General features: G+C 41.3%; 1 protein-coding gene across 1 annotated transcript in view; it reads left to right on the top strand.

The window, feature by feature from the left end:
* The first annotated feature begins 802 nt into the window (after window positions 1-802).
* The window catches only part of CLNK (cytokine dependent hematopoietic cell linker), a 40,009-nt gene continuing 23,423 nt past the window's right edge, over window positions 803-17,388 (top strand). Inside the window, exons 1-6 of the mRNA XM_075422082.1 lie at window positions 803-867; window positions 1,880-1,929; window positions 5,711-5,748; window positions 8,150-8,312; window positions 10,066-10,145; window positions 10,447-10,492. Of these exons, the coding sequence (XP_075278197.1) occupies window positions 803-867; window positions 1,880-1,929; window positions 5,711-5,748; window positions 8,150-8,312; window positions 10,066-10,145; window positions 10,447-10,492 (442 nt within the window). The remainder of the gene's footprint in view (window positions 868-1,879; window positions 1,930-5,710; window positions 5,749-8,149; window positions 8,313-10,065; window positions 10,146-10,446; window positions 10,493-17,388) is intronic.

Here is a 17,388-nt window from a genome sequence, read left to right as displayed (position 1 = left end):
CATATTCAAATATTGATTAAGGGGGGGGAGGGGCGTTGCTTTTTAAATAGGATTTGGGGCATGTTTCTAAAGAAAAAGTGAAACTTGATTTGGCAACACTGATTATAGGATCTATGAATTTAAAGGAATTTGGGCAGGACTAGTCCATGTAACATTGTTCAAGAGAACACGGCCATCTTTACAATCTGTAGGAATTATTTGGTGAGATAATCCTAACTCTTGCTGCAAACACTGAAGTCTCTGGTAGTCAAAGAGTAAAAGATGAAATCATCTCAGTGTTTGTTTCAAAGATTTACACATCAGTATTATTTTACTGTATTATTTTAGAGTAAAATTAAGGAGCTCTAAGCACAGTTCAAGAGCAACCAGAAGTAGAGGCCAAGAGAACTTATCTCTGTTGCTTTAACAGCTACATTGCTGGTGTTTAGCAAGTATTTTACTAGCAATAGAGATCTTGGATAGGTGCCCCTTCATTTTAATACCTATTCAGTTGTACAAGAGTTTAATAAGTACCCTACTCTAAAGAAACCAAAACACTGGATGCAGGAATTCAGTTTCCAGCTTTTCATTCTCTCAGCAGGAAACCATTGTTCTTTATTCCAAATATTTGAAAATAGCAAGAAAATCAACAGCAAAATATTCAGAGAATTGAAATGTTTGAGGTAGAGAAAAGGGAAACATTTACATATACATGTTTCTCAGATTTGCAGATTTGATTTTCAACTTTGCTCGCACTCACATTTTTTCCCCACTTACTGCCGCTTGCTAACAGTAAACTTTGTTCAATTCTGTGAGAGCTAACATGAAAACGGTAGTGCATCACCCAGCAGATTCAAACAGCAGGAAGACAACTTTGCCAAAAAATAAGTAAGTAAATAAATTACTTTTTAAAGCACTGATAAGTAACATCAATAAAAGTTTTATTATTGATGTGTCCATGCTCTAAGCAGCAGACAGCGAAAGACCAGATGACTCTGGTGTGGTTTACAGCCTGCTCACTGAACAGGAAACCACTCAGCTTCACTCTTCGTTCAAAAGCTGCTGCTAACCTGAATTATCTTGTAATTCTAAGAGTGGAGCAGTTGAAAGGTTTGTGTTGGTATTTCACAAACTTTGGGCAATTCCAAGGGTGCATGCTTAGATACCAGATAAAAGAAGTGTGCATTAATGCAGTCCTAATGTGATCCCTGGGCACATCTTCATTGCCAAATATTTCTTGTTGCTGTTTCTGAATACTAAGTACTACTACTGCAATGATCCATAAATATTGCTTGACAGGCTGATACAGAGCTAAGGTCCAGTGCGTAAAGAGGGTGATGGCAAGAGAACCATCATCCAGGACACCAGAGGAAGGTCAAGACCTGTTTATGTGTTTTTTCCACACTCAGTGTATCCCATATATTCCCTACGGCAGAGCAACAGCAGGATGGAAGAATACCACATCAGGACTAGGGGAAATTGTTATACTTATTCTGCTGGCTGGCAGTATAGGAAGAGAGCCATGTGCAGTGGCACAGCTGCATGGTAAAAGAGAGGCTTAGCTCCTATCTCCCTAAGCAAATTCATCCCTCGAACAATACACTGAATATCCTAAAGCATCAGTAAGGCTCTTACAATATTTATGTCTAAAATGAGTGTTTGCAAAATGAGTAGAGCTCTCTGTAACTGCACCAGACTTGGAGCTGTAAGTGAACAAAAATGTAAGGTTTGATGCAAGACTGCTGAATTTCCAAATCTGCCAAATCATTTTTCAAATGTAATTATTAGCCTTGCAGCTTTCACTCATTCTGTTAAGGTAGACTCTTTGAGAAGTTTCATAGAACAATGGCAAATTCTAATATTTAAGTGGATTGTTTTTTTTCTTTTTTAACGTCTTTAGATCTTGCCCAAACATATGTGCAGCAACAAATCTGGATATACATCCAAAAGGTAAAATTCTGCGAGTACTGAAAAAGGAAGTACTATAGCATGTCTTTTTACCATACTTGTTACTCAGAGTCAGTGATAGTTTGTAAGATGCAAGGCGTGACAGACCAGAACATTGTAAGATCATAAAAATTAAAACAAATTGTAAGAAAAAAGGAAAAGAAATGGATAGTCACTAAATGGAAATTGGATACCCACTAATGAAGAAAGCAAAAACATGTTTACTTCCTGAGTGCCTCAAAAAATGTTGAGCATGATATCATATACTGCAAAAAGACATTAATAAGTCATCCTCTTGTTGCAGACTGAAAACAGTACACTGACTGATGACTTCTAGAAAGCATCTGAGGAAAATTTCCTCTTTCCTCTGCTTCCACTCATGAAGGATTCCCTCTTTTTACTGTTTGCTGTTCCAAAACAACAGGACAATGACACAAGATCTCTACATCTGATTCCATGACAGATTATGGTCAGCAGAAAGCATGTGTTTAAATCATATTGATTTTCTAAGTAAAACACTGGTCCTACTTAAGTCCTTGGAAAATGATATCCTACTTCAAACCTGTAGTTGAGCGAAGAGATATTTAATGCAAAGTATGTAAAATTATCTGACTATACAGAGGCACAACTAGCCAGATAAATTTATTTGGTATACCATATGTTTATTGTGTTATGTGAAGTTTGCTTAAATGCACTCAATATCCATAATACAGAAGATTTAGATTTAGGGCTGAAAAAAACAGTTCTGGAAAAATAAAACCCAGCTGTCTGTCATCTTCTTGAAAATCTTCTAGTCTCTGTGGATAGCTGGCCATATCACAACAGCTCACCGCACCTGGCATTTATTCACATGCCTTTTTCAGAGTCTCTGAAGCGAAGCCTGCCTAGACTTTCGCTTGGTCCTGTAATCAAGCCTATGTAATTCAAGTAGGTTCTGCCTGTCTTGCCTAACCCCTCTAGAGGCTAGAAGAAGATGCCCATATACTTAACAGGACAAGTTATTACACTGTACTTTTGGATCAGACTGAAAAAGTGACCCCAAAAACTATGCAGGTTCTTCCTTGCAGCATTTCCAGCTTCATTTTTTTCTGTTGAAGTGGTTAGGAGACACCCTGTCAGGATCACAAGGTTTATTAAAATACAACCCACATACTTTATCGCTTTCTGTCAGTGGCTGAAACACCGCAGTGACTGAAAAACCACTGTGCGTTCATAGACTAACGGAAGCCAGTGGGAACAGATTTTCCTTCTGCTTTCTCATTTAGAGAAGGGCTATGTTTCTGATGTTGGGTTTTCATGTACAAATTGCTAACCGGCCACCCTTTTGAACTGACTTTTTTTAGGTCACTGTGAAAAGCAGGCAAGGTTGCCACAAAATGCACACAATGTAATTTCCTTGCAAATTAAAGAGAAATTAATTTTTCCCTTTTGTCCTTTGACATCAGGCATTCTCCGTCAACTGACAGGAACTCACCCACGCATATGCCATAGAAATATAACACCTTACTATTGTTATAACTGATATACACCATTTATTAGTTTCACAGAGTATGTAGCAAAGCAACAAAAATTTTTCAGACTGAATGACATATGATCAGTCCCTATAGCTTGAGAAGACTCTGACTCCTACCAGCTGCAGATCTTTAGCTTGCAGTGAAAAAATATTGACACCAGAAGATCCAGCTGATTGCAGCTACCTGGCACAAAGTTTCTGTCCTATTTCATTCCTGTACAACAGCCAGTGCACCAGAAGTCAGGAAATTGGATGTTCCAGGGTGATATATGTAGTAAATAGCAGAAATAGTCTCCCCCCAAGCAGTGAGCCTCGTCAACACTCTTCCACCACCCGGATGGCACGCAGCACTTCTCATTCTGCAGGCCTGATAACGTTCAGCATAGTTGACAGAATGAAATATTCATTTTCTTTACTAAAATGTCCCCCCGAAATAACAGGAGGAGCAGTTTCTAGCTGGTTTGCACTCCTCAGCTAACACCGAGCAAATATTTGGGCATTCACCTTATATAAAGGGAATGCCCGTGGGAGAGCAGCAACGCTGCCTCTCCCGTCACTCGCACTGTGCAAAGGAGACGTTAGAAGAAAAGGAGAGGGAGGGCTGGAGGTCCTCCAAACTCTGGTGATTCCTGCATAACAGAAAAGATTATAAAATAACCTGGATATCAAATTGTAAACTGATGTTGGATAGCAATAAATCACCCCAAAGGCTTGTGTCAGTCTTCTTTTAGCATTCAGCCATGAAATGCATGGCTAACAGCTTCGAAGTTTACCACCGTTACTCAATTCTTATGATCGATTATAGAATAACCATTTTTTTATTAACAGAAGTAAAAAGGCTATAATTTAAGACACTGACTGCCTTTTTTTCATTATCATATTGGTACTACCTAATTATCCTCATCTGGATCAGTTTTCCTCGGCAATATCATTGATTTAACTGGGTTTACTTCTGATTTGCACCAGCATAACTAAACAGAAAATCAGACAACTACTTTGCATGAGTAACTCTTCCACCCCACCGTAAATGACCCTCTGACCAGAGATAAAAGTACTACGTATACTGAATAAATGAACATCCAATGCCATCTGCTGGGGTACACAAAACTCTGCAATACCAGGCTCATTCAGCATTCAGACCTTAAAAGAACAACAGTGACAAATGAAAAGGGGCTGTTTGCGGTAACGACTGGCTTCTTTCGAAACACAGCTGGAAAGGAGGGCTGTGGGATGCTGCCCATCCTTCACACACTTGCACAGGGTAGACCTGGGCAAGTAGGGGGTCTGCTTTAACTCTCTCCTTGGCATAAAAGGGATTCAGTCCACAATTCTCCCTTTCTCCTAAGCATCAGAGCATGCTGTAATTATATGTCATAGGTTAGGCTTAATAGAAGGACTTCCATGCTCTCCTTTTGAAATCAGGCTATTACGTAGCCACAGATATAGGATTTGTGAGGCTACAGGCAGCCTAAGCAAGGACTGCTTCAACAGTCCAGAACAAGAGCACATTCTGGGCAAGGACATACCAGTGCCGTTTGCATTAAAGTCACGGGATTAAATGTGTAAATCAGATTAAGGGCAGAACTTGGGAGTCTCTTCTCAAGTGAACTCACGCTCCTGCTCACCAGCCTTTGGCTTTAGCCCTTTAACTCATGCTCTCCTGGCTATACCATGAGACAACATCTACGGGCAGACAGCCACTACCTCAAATAGTTTATAGCCTGGTAGCTGGAGTGTTTTCGGTTTTGGGAAATGTGAATTTGGAGCTTCTCAAGCTGAAACCAGAACTCCAATTCCCTGGGCAAGTACTGTGCTACTACAGAAAAGACATCAGCACAACTCATTTTCCAGTTCAGTCTTGAAAGCAGGAGGTCAGATTTTCTTCTGCCACTAAAGGAATAAGACATGTTTCTATTCAGAAGAAGGATTTCCAGACCAGGACCCCAAATTCACCGGAGTGACACCTTACAGTTCTGCACCAAGCAGCAAATCTCAGAAGAGAGAGAGGAGTTCAAACACACACTTCTCTGGGCATTTTCTGTGGGCGGGCTTAGACATGCTAGTGGTTGTGAATCCCACTTCCACACAGCTACTTCCTCATGCATTGCATAGGTCAACAAACTCATTGGTGGGTTTGCTTCATCTCCTTTGTTTTATTATCTGTAAAATATCGTGCAGTTGTCTGATTTTTATTCCTTTACATAAGTTATTGTTATTGTATCATTTTCTACAGAATCACACCTGCTGACATTTTTTCTCCATTTCATACAGAAAACAGAAGAACTGTTCCTGCTAATACCTATCATTTTGTGAGTATCACCATTTTCTTCCTAAAATTTTACTTTTCTTTCGCTTCCTGTGTTAATATCGTCTTGGCTGTAACGCTGGTAACAGAAAATGTAATCCTCACTGTTTGCTAATGCAAAATAAAGCGTGAGAATTTTGAAGTATATATGAGAACTTGAACTTTGTTTTAGTGGGAGCTAGATCAGAGAAGAGACTCACTAGTCAATTCTCTATTTATGGTCTAAATCTAAAATACACCTTTATCATAAGATCATGTGAAAATAACAGGTGTCAAGCTGAACAAGTATGTAAATCATAAACCTCGAGGTTTAATATGTAACCAATGCAAATGAAAGCTGAAAAGCTAACCGTACACATTTCAACATCTTCCCATTTGTATCTGAAAGCCATGTCTGAGTTTCAGCTCAGGCGTGTAAGAAAAGACTGCAAATACCTTACAAGTCAGAGAAAGATGAAAAGAAAGCACAGGTCTATTACTTAACAAGCAAGCTGAACAAGTAAAGGATGACTAAAGAAGGTTGATGCAATCAGTACTTTGGCTGCTTCAGGTTTCATAGAAAGGTTAATTACAATCAGAGGCTATATGAGATTAATACCAAGTAGAAAGCACTAATAGCGCAGAGCGGAACCGGGAAAGAACAGCCAGGAGAATATTTACTTATGTTAAAGCACTTAAGAAAGTATTTGAAGTAATTTCTGAGACATTAATTGATTACCTTTGAGAACTCTCCAAGGAGTCCTGAGTTCCTGAAGCAATGGAAAAGAACAGTGGTAACCTCAATTTATTACAAGAAAGAAAGCAAATCCTGATGGTTCACTGGATACCTGAAGAGACTAAACAAAGTCAGTCTGAAAGTATCTTTTGGAAATAAGAAGTCTGATTATCAAAAAAATTGCTAATGTGAATATGAAGAACATCTCATCAGCTCCTCAAATGAAAGTAATATCCTTTTTGGCAGAAATATGACCATAATGGGGAGAAAGAAAACAGTAGATGTGATATATCTTGATTTTTGTTAGGTCTTTGACACTTCCCAGAAGACAGTCTCATAAGCAGAAACCTGGACTAGATGAAAATGTGTGAAGGGTTTGCACAACTGATTGAAAAAATATCCACCCTCAGCCTAGCTGACAGTAGTCTGCTACTGAACTGGAAAGAGTTACACAGCAGAAGAGCCTGCTACCCAGCTATCCTGCCAAGGTCTGTCTAGGCTGTGGTGGTATTTTTTTATGTACTGTCATAAAAACATAAGCCTCACTCTAAAATGTAGTCAAAAACACTTCTTGGAGTCTGCTTGATGTTGTAATAAAGATGTGTACAACCCTGAGAGAGTTCACAGGAAAGCAACACTGGGGATACAAGGTTCAAAATCTTTTAAGTTGGTTGACAAGTCAGGAAAGCTTTAAAGAATTGTACTTGCTTAGTGAGAAGACTAAAATGGAATACAATTATAGGCATTAAGCATAATAAAGGTTGAAATAAAGTGGATAGTAATCACTCCTTTTATTGTCCTTGGAGGGTAAAACAAATTGGTTTAATTTGTAGTACTCAAGAGAAAAAGCATGAACTGAAAGGACAGTTAACTAGTGGAAGAAGACACCTCAGGAAGCTATTGATTCCCCACTACTAGCGAGTTCAAGAAGAGATTAAAACAAACATCAGGGAAGACCAAGTGCGTGGATGCATCTATACTGTCTCTGGTAGCAAAATATGACTTACAAAGACATTGGCTGCCCTCAGTTGAGTTCACTCAGCACTAATCTCAGCTCTGCGCCGTTTGTGCATGTCTCCTCCTTTCCAGCATGTAAACAGTCAGTATGAAGAGTGGAGCAGGACTCCAGAAAATAATCATCTTGAATAAACCTAGTACAAGTGTATAGACACATCCAGAGACATCCTGAGTCATTCTCAGCACCACATTTCTGTGGACTCCCCTCTTCAATACATACTTGCTATCGCATTCACTCGGACTGCACATTTGCTAGCACAAATTCTCGAAAATATTACACGTTTTTGTTTTAAAGCGTGACATTTGTGATGAGCTAGTTAACATATTCTTGCAAGTAACATATATAAACATTCAGTACAATACAAATATCACATGGATAATATTATAAAGAAAGGCACAGTTTCAAATGTCTCCAATGATCATAAAATTAAACACTCTCATATTTTCAAGAGTGGTGACAGGAAAAATTCAGAGAGAGACCTAAACTGTCTCCCAAATGGCTATTTTATGAATCCAAATAAATTTAGATCCTCAAAACCCTCGCTCAACTGCTTTCCAACCCTTCAATTTCCATCAGAAAACTTCCTGTGTATCAAAATGTCTAGTTCTGGTAATGAAATATTTCCAAATCTGAAATTAATCTTGAACTGCATGGTGTATCTCTTCTCTACAGAACAAAGATTTGATAATGAAGGGCAAGAGTGACTTACAATCTTCCTCCAAGGTATCTGAGGAGGAAGAAGGTGATTATGAGACTGTATGTTCTTCCACTCTGGAGGCCACCCATGCTTTGAGAATCCTTCCTGCCAAACCTCTACAAGAATCAGAATACGCAGGTAACTTTTGCTGTCTGTGGAAAGTGAGCCAAACCTAGATGTGAATAGGAACAGTACAGACTTGGGGTTTTCAGTCCAGATATTTTTTAAAATGAAACCATTCAATTGAAAAACAAAACACTACTGGGCAACAAGAAGAGAAGCACTTTTTTCATATTCAACAGCTACCCTTATTTCCATTAGATTATATTAAATTAATAATGACATGTTGCTTTTTTAATTTTAATATTACTTTCATGGAAGTAATTCTGTGATCCCATTCCACCTACAATGTGCAAAAAACTGACCTGTCAAACCCATAACAGTTTCAGAAAAGCCCACTGCTATTTAAGCCTACAAATGTTTAAGATGGAAAACATATTAAAGAACACATGAAACCTTCCTCCAGATCACAACTTGCAAATGAAGAAATGTAGTATTCTTTTTAAAGGTGTTCTCTACCATTTTCAATAGCAATAATAAGAAATCCCTTTGAGTGTATTTCTCAGGCATTCTTAGCCTTGCAAGATAGCTGCATTAATCAAGTTTTGGTTTACAAAAGCCATTCTAAGTCATATTTAATGCCCAAACAGACATAGCCCATTAATATCCCGTTTACAGAAGTGAAATATCATCCTAGCTATCCACTGCTCAAAGCTATTATAAACACTCTGTGGAGGTTTTAAATCATTAAAAAAATGGGGGGAAATCCTAAACAAGGAAGAATGGAAACCAGAAACCAAATATATCTGAAAATACAGGATCAATATATGTATGAAAGCTTGCTCCAGTTCACATCAAAGTCAGCAAAGATTTTTTTTCTACTGATTTTTGTGGGAGTTTCATGTCTAAACAAACAGATGGCTTTTAATGTGAGCAAATTTATCAGTGTTTGAGCAGATCACAAAAAATCTGAACATCCAGATATTCTTCATTATGTTCCAAAGACTCATTTGTGCATTTTATTTGCAAATTGGAAGTAAATTCCAAATACTGTTTTATCTTGTTTAGTAGTAAAGACTTTCAGTCAACTGGCAGCATCTTTTGTGGTTTATGTAACACTGTCCCAAGATACTAAAAAGACACAATTTTTGTTTTGTGATTTCAGAGAAAACACATTAAAGAAAAAGCTGAAAGTTGCCTGCATGTTATGCATAGTAACTATAATGTGGCAGGACATAAGAGTGAGCAAAGGTCTGAAAATGTATTTCAGAAAGGCAAAACTCAATACTAATGTCCCATTTTGCCACTTTACCTAGAAAGATAACAATGGCCTTGAGATATAAAATTAATGACTCCAAAACACATGCTAGTGTACAACCTGTACGTTTCTTTTAGATGGCCATGGGTGCAGTATTTATTAAAAGCTAAAGTAAAAATTAAAAACCTCTCTAGAGAGTAAATCACTCCCACACCCTTTACAAAACCAGAACAACACAACAGTGTTGCCAAGAAAAAAGGTTTAAATGAAAAACAAATTGAGTAATCTATTCACAGTTTAGGTCAAACGTCTGCCTTAACTGTGTACCAGATTATGAAGGCTTTTTTTTTAGCCACAGTGAGGAGGTTAATCATACAGCTATTACCAGGGTCATGCTTATGTCCTCAATACAGCTACTAAAATAATCGTTAAGTTCTGAAAAGGAAAAAATCAAAATGCTATAAAAATGGCAAGATCTGACCTGAAAACCGTATTTTGGACATTTGAACCTCCTCTTCTTAAAACACAGGATTACTGAATTACTCAGGCTTGCTTTTGCTTCCTCTTTTACAGATAAACGTTGTTTAAGGCCTTCAGGTACCACTTCCCCAATGAACAGGCAGCCCACATCTCAGCCCCCTCCACACTCAGCTGTAAGTAAAGACCTTGAACCCTATTCACAGATTTCCCCTTTCCTGTAATATCATTTAAAGTTAAGTGCAGTCTGTTTAAAGTCTTAGCCACATAACACTCGACTGTACAAGGTCGCACAAGTTCCTGTGAGCCATTCCTGATTCACCTTGCACCAATGTCTTTGCCACTTGCTTTCACTTGTTGACTGCTGGGGATCTACCAAGCATCAGAGGCATCCCAGCCAGGAGCAGTGCCTTTTATACTAGCTGTATTTTCAAGGATGATGACTAACACGACATCTTTATTCTGTTTTATTAACAGAAACACATGTCTGCTCTGGAGGGGAGGAGCATGCCAAGTGTTAGAGGTATAAAAAAAAATCTACCCGTTTCTGCAATCAGAAATAGAAATTGTTGCTCCATATTTAGCTTTTGTACATAAGCTTAGATTGCAGATGAAAAAATAGGCATGGTTTTCAGAACCGCAGCTGCTTTCCACAATAATCATACTACTAATTGTGCAATACTGTTTCAACCATCTAACATCAAAGTAATTATTCACAAAAGGAGACATATTTTATCACATGAGCACACCAGTCCTCAAGGGGCAGGAAAAGAAAAATGCCATTCAGTTTAAAAATCAGGTTTCCCTTTTCCCTACAATCACAAGAACATAAGGGGAGGGAAAAGCCTGTGTCTCCTGAACTGTTCCACCAAAAGGCTGCAAGATCCCTGCTATGCTTTACTTCTCATGATCTCATGCTTTTTGGCTCCCTATCCTTCTCAGGCATTCTGTATTAATATACTGTAAAGCATAATCTAATAACTATTTTTAAATAGTAATATCAACTTCAGCAATGCCTAGTAACAATTTACATCCTAGGGTAACTATTTACAAAAGCTATATGACTATGTTCTCCTACCAAGAATATGCTAATTATGTAGTATATCACCTAGCATATATTTTTTCTCCACTGCTTTACCTTCAACTTTAAATTTATTTCAAAAACTCACAATTTTGAATCACAAACATACCTTTAATTTTTGTTTATTCTGTTTCTTGTGGTGAAATCAGAGACTGCTAGTTTATTCTTCAAGAATCTAATGAGGTGTCCAACTATTAAATCCTTTAATTGATGGTTTTACTCAAACACAAGATTATTTTAAAAGTAGGTTTCTATATACTTTCCTGTACACTTTTTTCATATTTGATACACTTTCGATGTAGTGGTATCACAGAATCATAGAACAGTTGGGTGTTAAAGGGACCTTAAAGATGATCTAGTTCCAACTCCCCTGCCATGGGCAGGGACATCTTCAGCTTCACCAGGTTGTTCAAAGCCCCATCCAACCTGGCCTTGAACACTGCAGGGAGGGGGCAGCAACAGCTTCTCTGGGCAACCTGTTACAGGGCCTCACGACCCTCATAATAAAGAATTTCTACCTTATATCTGATCTAAATCTACCCTCTTCCAATTTGAAGTAGTCCCTCTCCAGCTTTCTTATAGCCCCCCTTCAGGTACTGGAAGACTGCTCTAAGGTCTCCCTGGAGCCTTCTCTCTTCCAGGCAGAACAGCCACAACTCTCTCAGCCTTTCGTCACAGGAGCAGTGCTCCAGCCCTCAGATCATTTTTGTGGCCTCCTCTGGACTCGCTCCAACAGGTCCATGTCTGTCCTGTGCTGAGGGCTTCCAGAGCTGGGGACAGGACTCCAGGTGGGGTCTCACCAGAGCAGAGCAGAGGGGCAGAATCCCCTCCCTCGACCTGCTGGCCACACTGCTTTTGAGGCAGCCCAGGATACGGTTGGCCTTCTGGGCTGTGAGCACACATTGTTGGCTCATGTTGAGCTTTGCATCAGCCAGCACCCCCAAATCCTTCTCAGCAGGGCTGCTCTCAAGCCCTTCATCCCCCAGCCTGTACTGATACTGGGGGTTGCCTTGATCCAGGTGCAGGACCCTGCATTTGGCCTTGTGGAACCTCATGAGGTTCGCACAGGCCCACCTCTCAAGCCTGTCCAGGTCCCTCTGGATGGCATCCCGTCCCTCAGGTGTGTTGACCACAACACTCAACTTGGGGTCGTTGGCAAACTTGCTGAGGGTGCACTCAATCACACTGTCGAAGTCATTGATGAAGATATGAAATAGTACTGGTCCCACAACGGATCCCTGAGAGACACCACTTGTCACCAATCTCCATTTGGACATTAAGCCATTGACCACTACCCTCTGGATGCAACTGTCCAACCAATTCCTCATCCACCAAACATTCCACCCATCAAATCCATAGCTCTCCAATTTAGAGAGAAGGATGTTGTGGGGGACCGTGTCAAAGGCTTACAGAAGTCCAGATAGACGACATCCATAGCTCTTCCCTTGTCCACTGATGTAGTCACTCCATCATAGAAAGCCACTTTGTTGTCAGACACAGCTTGCCCTTGGTGAAGCCATGCTGGCTGTCTCGAATCACCTCCCTGCCCTCCATGTGCTTTAGCAGAGCTTCCAGGAGGACCTGCTCCATGATCTTCCCAGGCACAGAGGTGAGGCTGACAGATTGGTAGTTCCCAGGGTCCTCCTTCCTACCTTTTTTAAAAATGGGTGCAATGTTTCCCTTTTTCCAGTCACCAGGGACTTCACCTGAATGCCATGACTTTTCAAATATCATGGAAAGTGGCTTGGCAACTACATCAGCCATTTGTCAGGTCCCATAAATTTATGTATGCTCATGTTCCTCAGGTGGTCATGAACCTGATCTTCTCTTACAGTGGGAAGGACTTTGCTCCCCCAGTCCCTGCCTTGCAGTCCATCCACTTGAGAGGCATGGGAAGAGAGGTTGCCATTGAAGACTGAGGCAAAAATGTTGTCGAGTACCTCAGCCTTCTCCTCATCTGTTGCTACTAGTTTGCCAGTCTTGCTCATCACAGGGGCTACACTTTGACCTTCTTCTTCTGGCTGACATACCTGTAGAACCCCTTTTTATTATTCTTTGCATCCCTTGCCAAGTTCAGCTCCATCCGTGCCTTGGCCTTCCTGACCCCATCCCTGCATAGCCAGGGAGCGTCCGTATACTCTTCCCAGGATACCTGTCCCTGCTTCCACTGCCTGTGCATTTCCTTCTTGCCCTTTAGTTTGACCAGCAGGTCTTGACTCAGCCATGCTTGAATCTGCCCTTCCTTGCTTGCTTTTTTACACCTGCGGACTGAGCGCTCTTGCACTCTATAGAAAGCATCCTTAAAGATCTTCCAGCTCTGTTCTGCTCCCTTCTCCCTGAGGGCAGTTTCCCAGGGGGTCCTACTGACTAACCCCTTGAAGAGCTGCAAGTCGGCTTCCCTACAATTCGGGGTCCTGACTTTACCCCTTGCCTGACCCATATCCCTCAGGACTGCAAACTCCACCAGTGCATGACCACTGCAGCTTAGGCTGCCTCCAATCGTGACGTCACCGATGAGCTCACTTGAGTTGGTGACCAATAGGTCCAGTATTGCGTCACCTCAGGCAGGACTACTACCTGGCTTCAGAAGTTATCCTCGATACACTACAGGAGTCTCCTGGATTGCCTACAGCTCACTGGGCTACTTTTCCAGCAGATGCTGGGGTGGTTGAAGTCCCCCAGCAGGACAAGAGCCTGCGAGCGTGAAGAAGGAAGCCTCCAGCTCCAGGAGGAAGAAGGCTTCGTCAGTAGGCTCCCCTTGGTTGGGCGGCCTGGAGTAGACACCAGCCACAAGGTTCCCTTTGTTGCCTAGGTCTCCGATTCCTACCCATAGGCTTTCAACCTGCTCGTGACTGTTCCTCAGAGACAGCTCTTCACACTCTATCCATTTCTTGACGTAGAGGGCAACATCTCCGCCCCTCCTTCCCCACCTGAACAGCCTTCTGAACAGCCCGTAGCCATCAATAGCCACCCTCCAGTCATGGGATTTGTCCCATCAAGTTTCAGTAATGGCGATCAGGTCATAGCTTTCTAGCAGCACGGTGGCTTCCAACTCCTCCTGCTTTTTGCCCATGCTGTGTGCACTCACGTAGAGGCACTTCAGCTGGGCTGTCAGCTGCGTTGCCTTCTTAGAGGAACACCCCTTAATTCCGTTGAGGTGCTGCACTGGTGTTTCCCTGATGGCCCCTATTACCTCAGGAGCCCCTGGCTCTTCTCCATTAGACTTCAAGTGTGCTGCAATGCAACCAGCAGGTCTCAGAGCACCAGGCTGAGGGCCCCCGCTAGCACCCTGTCCCTCTAACTTCGGTGTGTCATCTCACAGCGTGTCACGGGCAAGCCTGGTATTATCCCCCTCCCTCTTCAAGTCTACTTTAAAGTTCTGTCAGTGAGCCCCACTAGCTTGTGAAAAAAGAGTCTGTACCCCCTCTGAGAAAGGCGAGTCCCCCCTGACACCAGCAAGCCTGGTGCCCTGTAGGCCATCCCATTATTGAAAAACTCAGAACTGTGGCAGTGACACAAGCCACAGAGCCATATATAAATAGACTGGGCCCGCCTATTTCTTCCAATGTCCCTGCCTGCAACTGGAAAGAGAGAGGAAAAAATAACCTGTGCTCCAGATTCCCTTATCAATCGTCCCAAGTCCCTGAAGTCTCTTTTGATCACGTTGTGGCTTCATTGCCCCCCACATGGAAGAGCAGCAATGGGTAATAGTCCAAGGGCCATACCAGGCTAGGAAGTTTCGTAGTGATGTCCTTAACCTGGGCCCCAGGCAGACAGCAGACTTCCCTAAGAGGAGGGGCTGTCCAGCTTATTGGACTCTCTGTTCACCTCAGAAGGGAGTCACCTACAACTATGACCCGTCTTTTCTTCTTCGTGGAGGCAGTCGTGATACTGCAGGTAGGCCTGATGAACCTTGAAAGGGAATGAAATTTTTTCTCTGATCATTTTCAAATCTTTGAACCATATCCTAAATATGGTCAAAAAGAATGCAGTTGTCAAGCCAGGAAAATATGATCCTTTCTGTGTTTGCTCTAATGGCTGATTTTCAGAGAGTATTACACTTGATCAGCCAGAAAAAAATGACGCAAAGAATTCCATGCAAAACAGAATTTTTTTTTTCCTTTTAGTTCATACTATAACACAAAACATAGAGCCAAATAATTCCTACAGATTATGAGAAAGTAAGCACTATAAAGTTTGCAAAATGAAAAGTTAGATTGATTCTTGTGAGCAAATCCTGATGTAGCTTGTAAAAAAGCTGAATTGAGAGAAATTCGAGTAAGCCAGCTTCAAAATCTGCAGAAATCAGTAGGCAAGGTCCCGCTGATAGTTTGCCCGTTTAGATAAATCTTCAAATTCCACCAGGATTTAGTAGGTTGGATTTACATCCTTGTCTGCCTCCAAGAGATGTGTGCTGACATTAAGAAAGATGAACCAAAGAGAGCGCAGGCAGGTAAAGTAAACTCTGCAGTTTGAGAATGCAACATATACATATTTCTACCACATCCCGAGCTAGTAGTGCTTATAGAGGATTACTACTTTTAGATAATAACTACACTGTTATTAAGTGTGTCTTAACATTTGTTCTCATGCCCAGTGCTATTAAGTGGCTTTTCCACAAGATGGCATGCACAGCACAGAATAATTTTTGTCAAGTTATTTTCTAGAATTGTCAAACATTTAAAGTACCATTATTTTATTTAGAGCAATTTGTTATGGTTTACTTGAAGGAGAACTTCAGATATATTGCATCTCTTTTTTCATTAGTTAGGATTTCAGTATGTAGAACTTATGAAAATATTTTCAAAATCAAAATCTAATGCAAATAGATTAAGATAGGATTTTTTATTAGTAAGACGTCTGATGTCCATTTAAATAATCAGTCATATTTTCGTAAACTTGAAACCAAAACAAAAAAAATATTTGCCTTTCGAGATTTTTATAACTTTCTTTTGCTGATGACACAAAACTGGGAGGAGTGGTAGATACACCGGAAGGCTGTGCTGCCATTCAGCGAGACCTGGACAGGCTGGAAAGTTGGGCAGAGAGGAACCTGATGAGGTTCAGCAAGGGCAAGTGCAGGGTCCTGTACCTGGGGAGGAACAACCCCATGCATCAGTACAGGCTTGGGGAGGATCTGCTGGAGAGCAGCTCTGTGGAGAGGGACCTGGGCACGCTGGTGGACAACAGGTTCACCATGAGCCAGAAGTGTGCCCTGGCTGCCAAGAAAGCCAATGGGGTGCATTAGGAGGAGTGTGGCCAGTAGGTCAAGAGAGGTTCTCATTCCCCTCTACACTGCCCTAGTGAGGCCCCATCTGGAGTGCTGTATCCAGTTCTGGGCTCCCCACTTCAAGAAAGATGAGGAGCTACTGGAGAGAGTCCAGCCAAGGGCTACGAGGATGATGAGGGGACTGGAGCATCTCTCGTGTGAGGAAAGGCTGAGGGAGCTGGGCTTATTCAGCCTGAAGAAGAGAAGGCTGAGAGGGGACCTAATAAATGCTTATAAATATCTGAAGGGTGGGTGTCAGGAGGATGGGGCCAAACTCTTTTCAGTGGTGCCCAGCGACAGGACAAGGGGCAACAGGCACAAAGTGAAGCACAGGAAGTTCCATCTGAACACGAGGAAGAACTTCCCTCTGAGGGTGACGGAGCACTGGCATAGGCTGCCCAGTGAGGTTGTGGAGTCTCCTTCTCTGGAGATACTCAAGACCCGCCTGGACAAGGTCCTGTGCAGCCTGCTGTAGGTGACCCTGCTTCGGCAGGGGGGTTGGACTAGATGACCCACAGAGGTCCCTTCCAAACCCAAACATTCTGTGATTATGTGATTCTGTACAAAAATCAAAACAGACAAAAAGTGCATCCCAAAGAACTTGATAAGCATATATATATAGTTTCCAAACAATATTTAAATATACAATACCTGAATATCACCCCCAAATGTTCCATTCTGAAAGCCAGAGGTAAAACCAAAGTTCACCCTGCTTCATCAAGTATCACAACGATTTTTATTCCTTCATTTTATAATTTAAGCTAAAAAAAACAAAAATAGTTGCTTTTTCCTACTTTAAATTTAACTCATTCTTGGTTATGTCTCTTATAAAATGAATGTGAGTGATATTGAAAAGATTCATTGGCTACAGCACAGGAAGATTCTCAACACTTCTGTGCTTGTCATAATTATCTAAGTACACGTAGTTTTGTGTTTTATATGGAGAGAAGCACAAATGTTCGAGAATAAGATGCGCCTGAATCCATCTGTGAATCCATCCTTAAGAAAGGTTAAGTAAAGTACAGATCAAACAAAATCAACTCCATTTCCAACAAGCCTCATTCAGAGC

The sequence above is a fragment of the Opisthocomus hoazin genome, chromosome 5 (assembly GCF_030867145.1).
Source record: "Opisthocomus hoazin isolate bOpiHoa1 chromosome 5, bOpiHoa1.hap1, whole genome shotgun sequence".
NCBI lineage: Eukaryota > Metazoa > Chordata > Aves > Opisthocomiformes > Opisthocomidae > Opisthocomus > Opisthocomus hoazin.
This window is presented reverse-complemented; position numbering and strand designations above follow the sequence as displayed.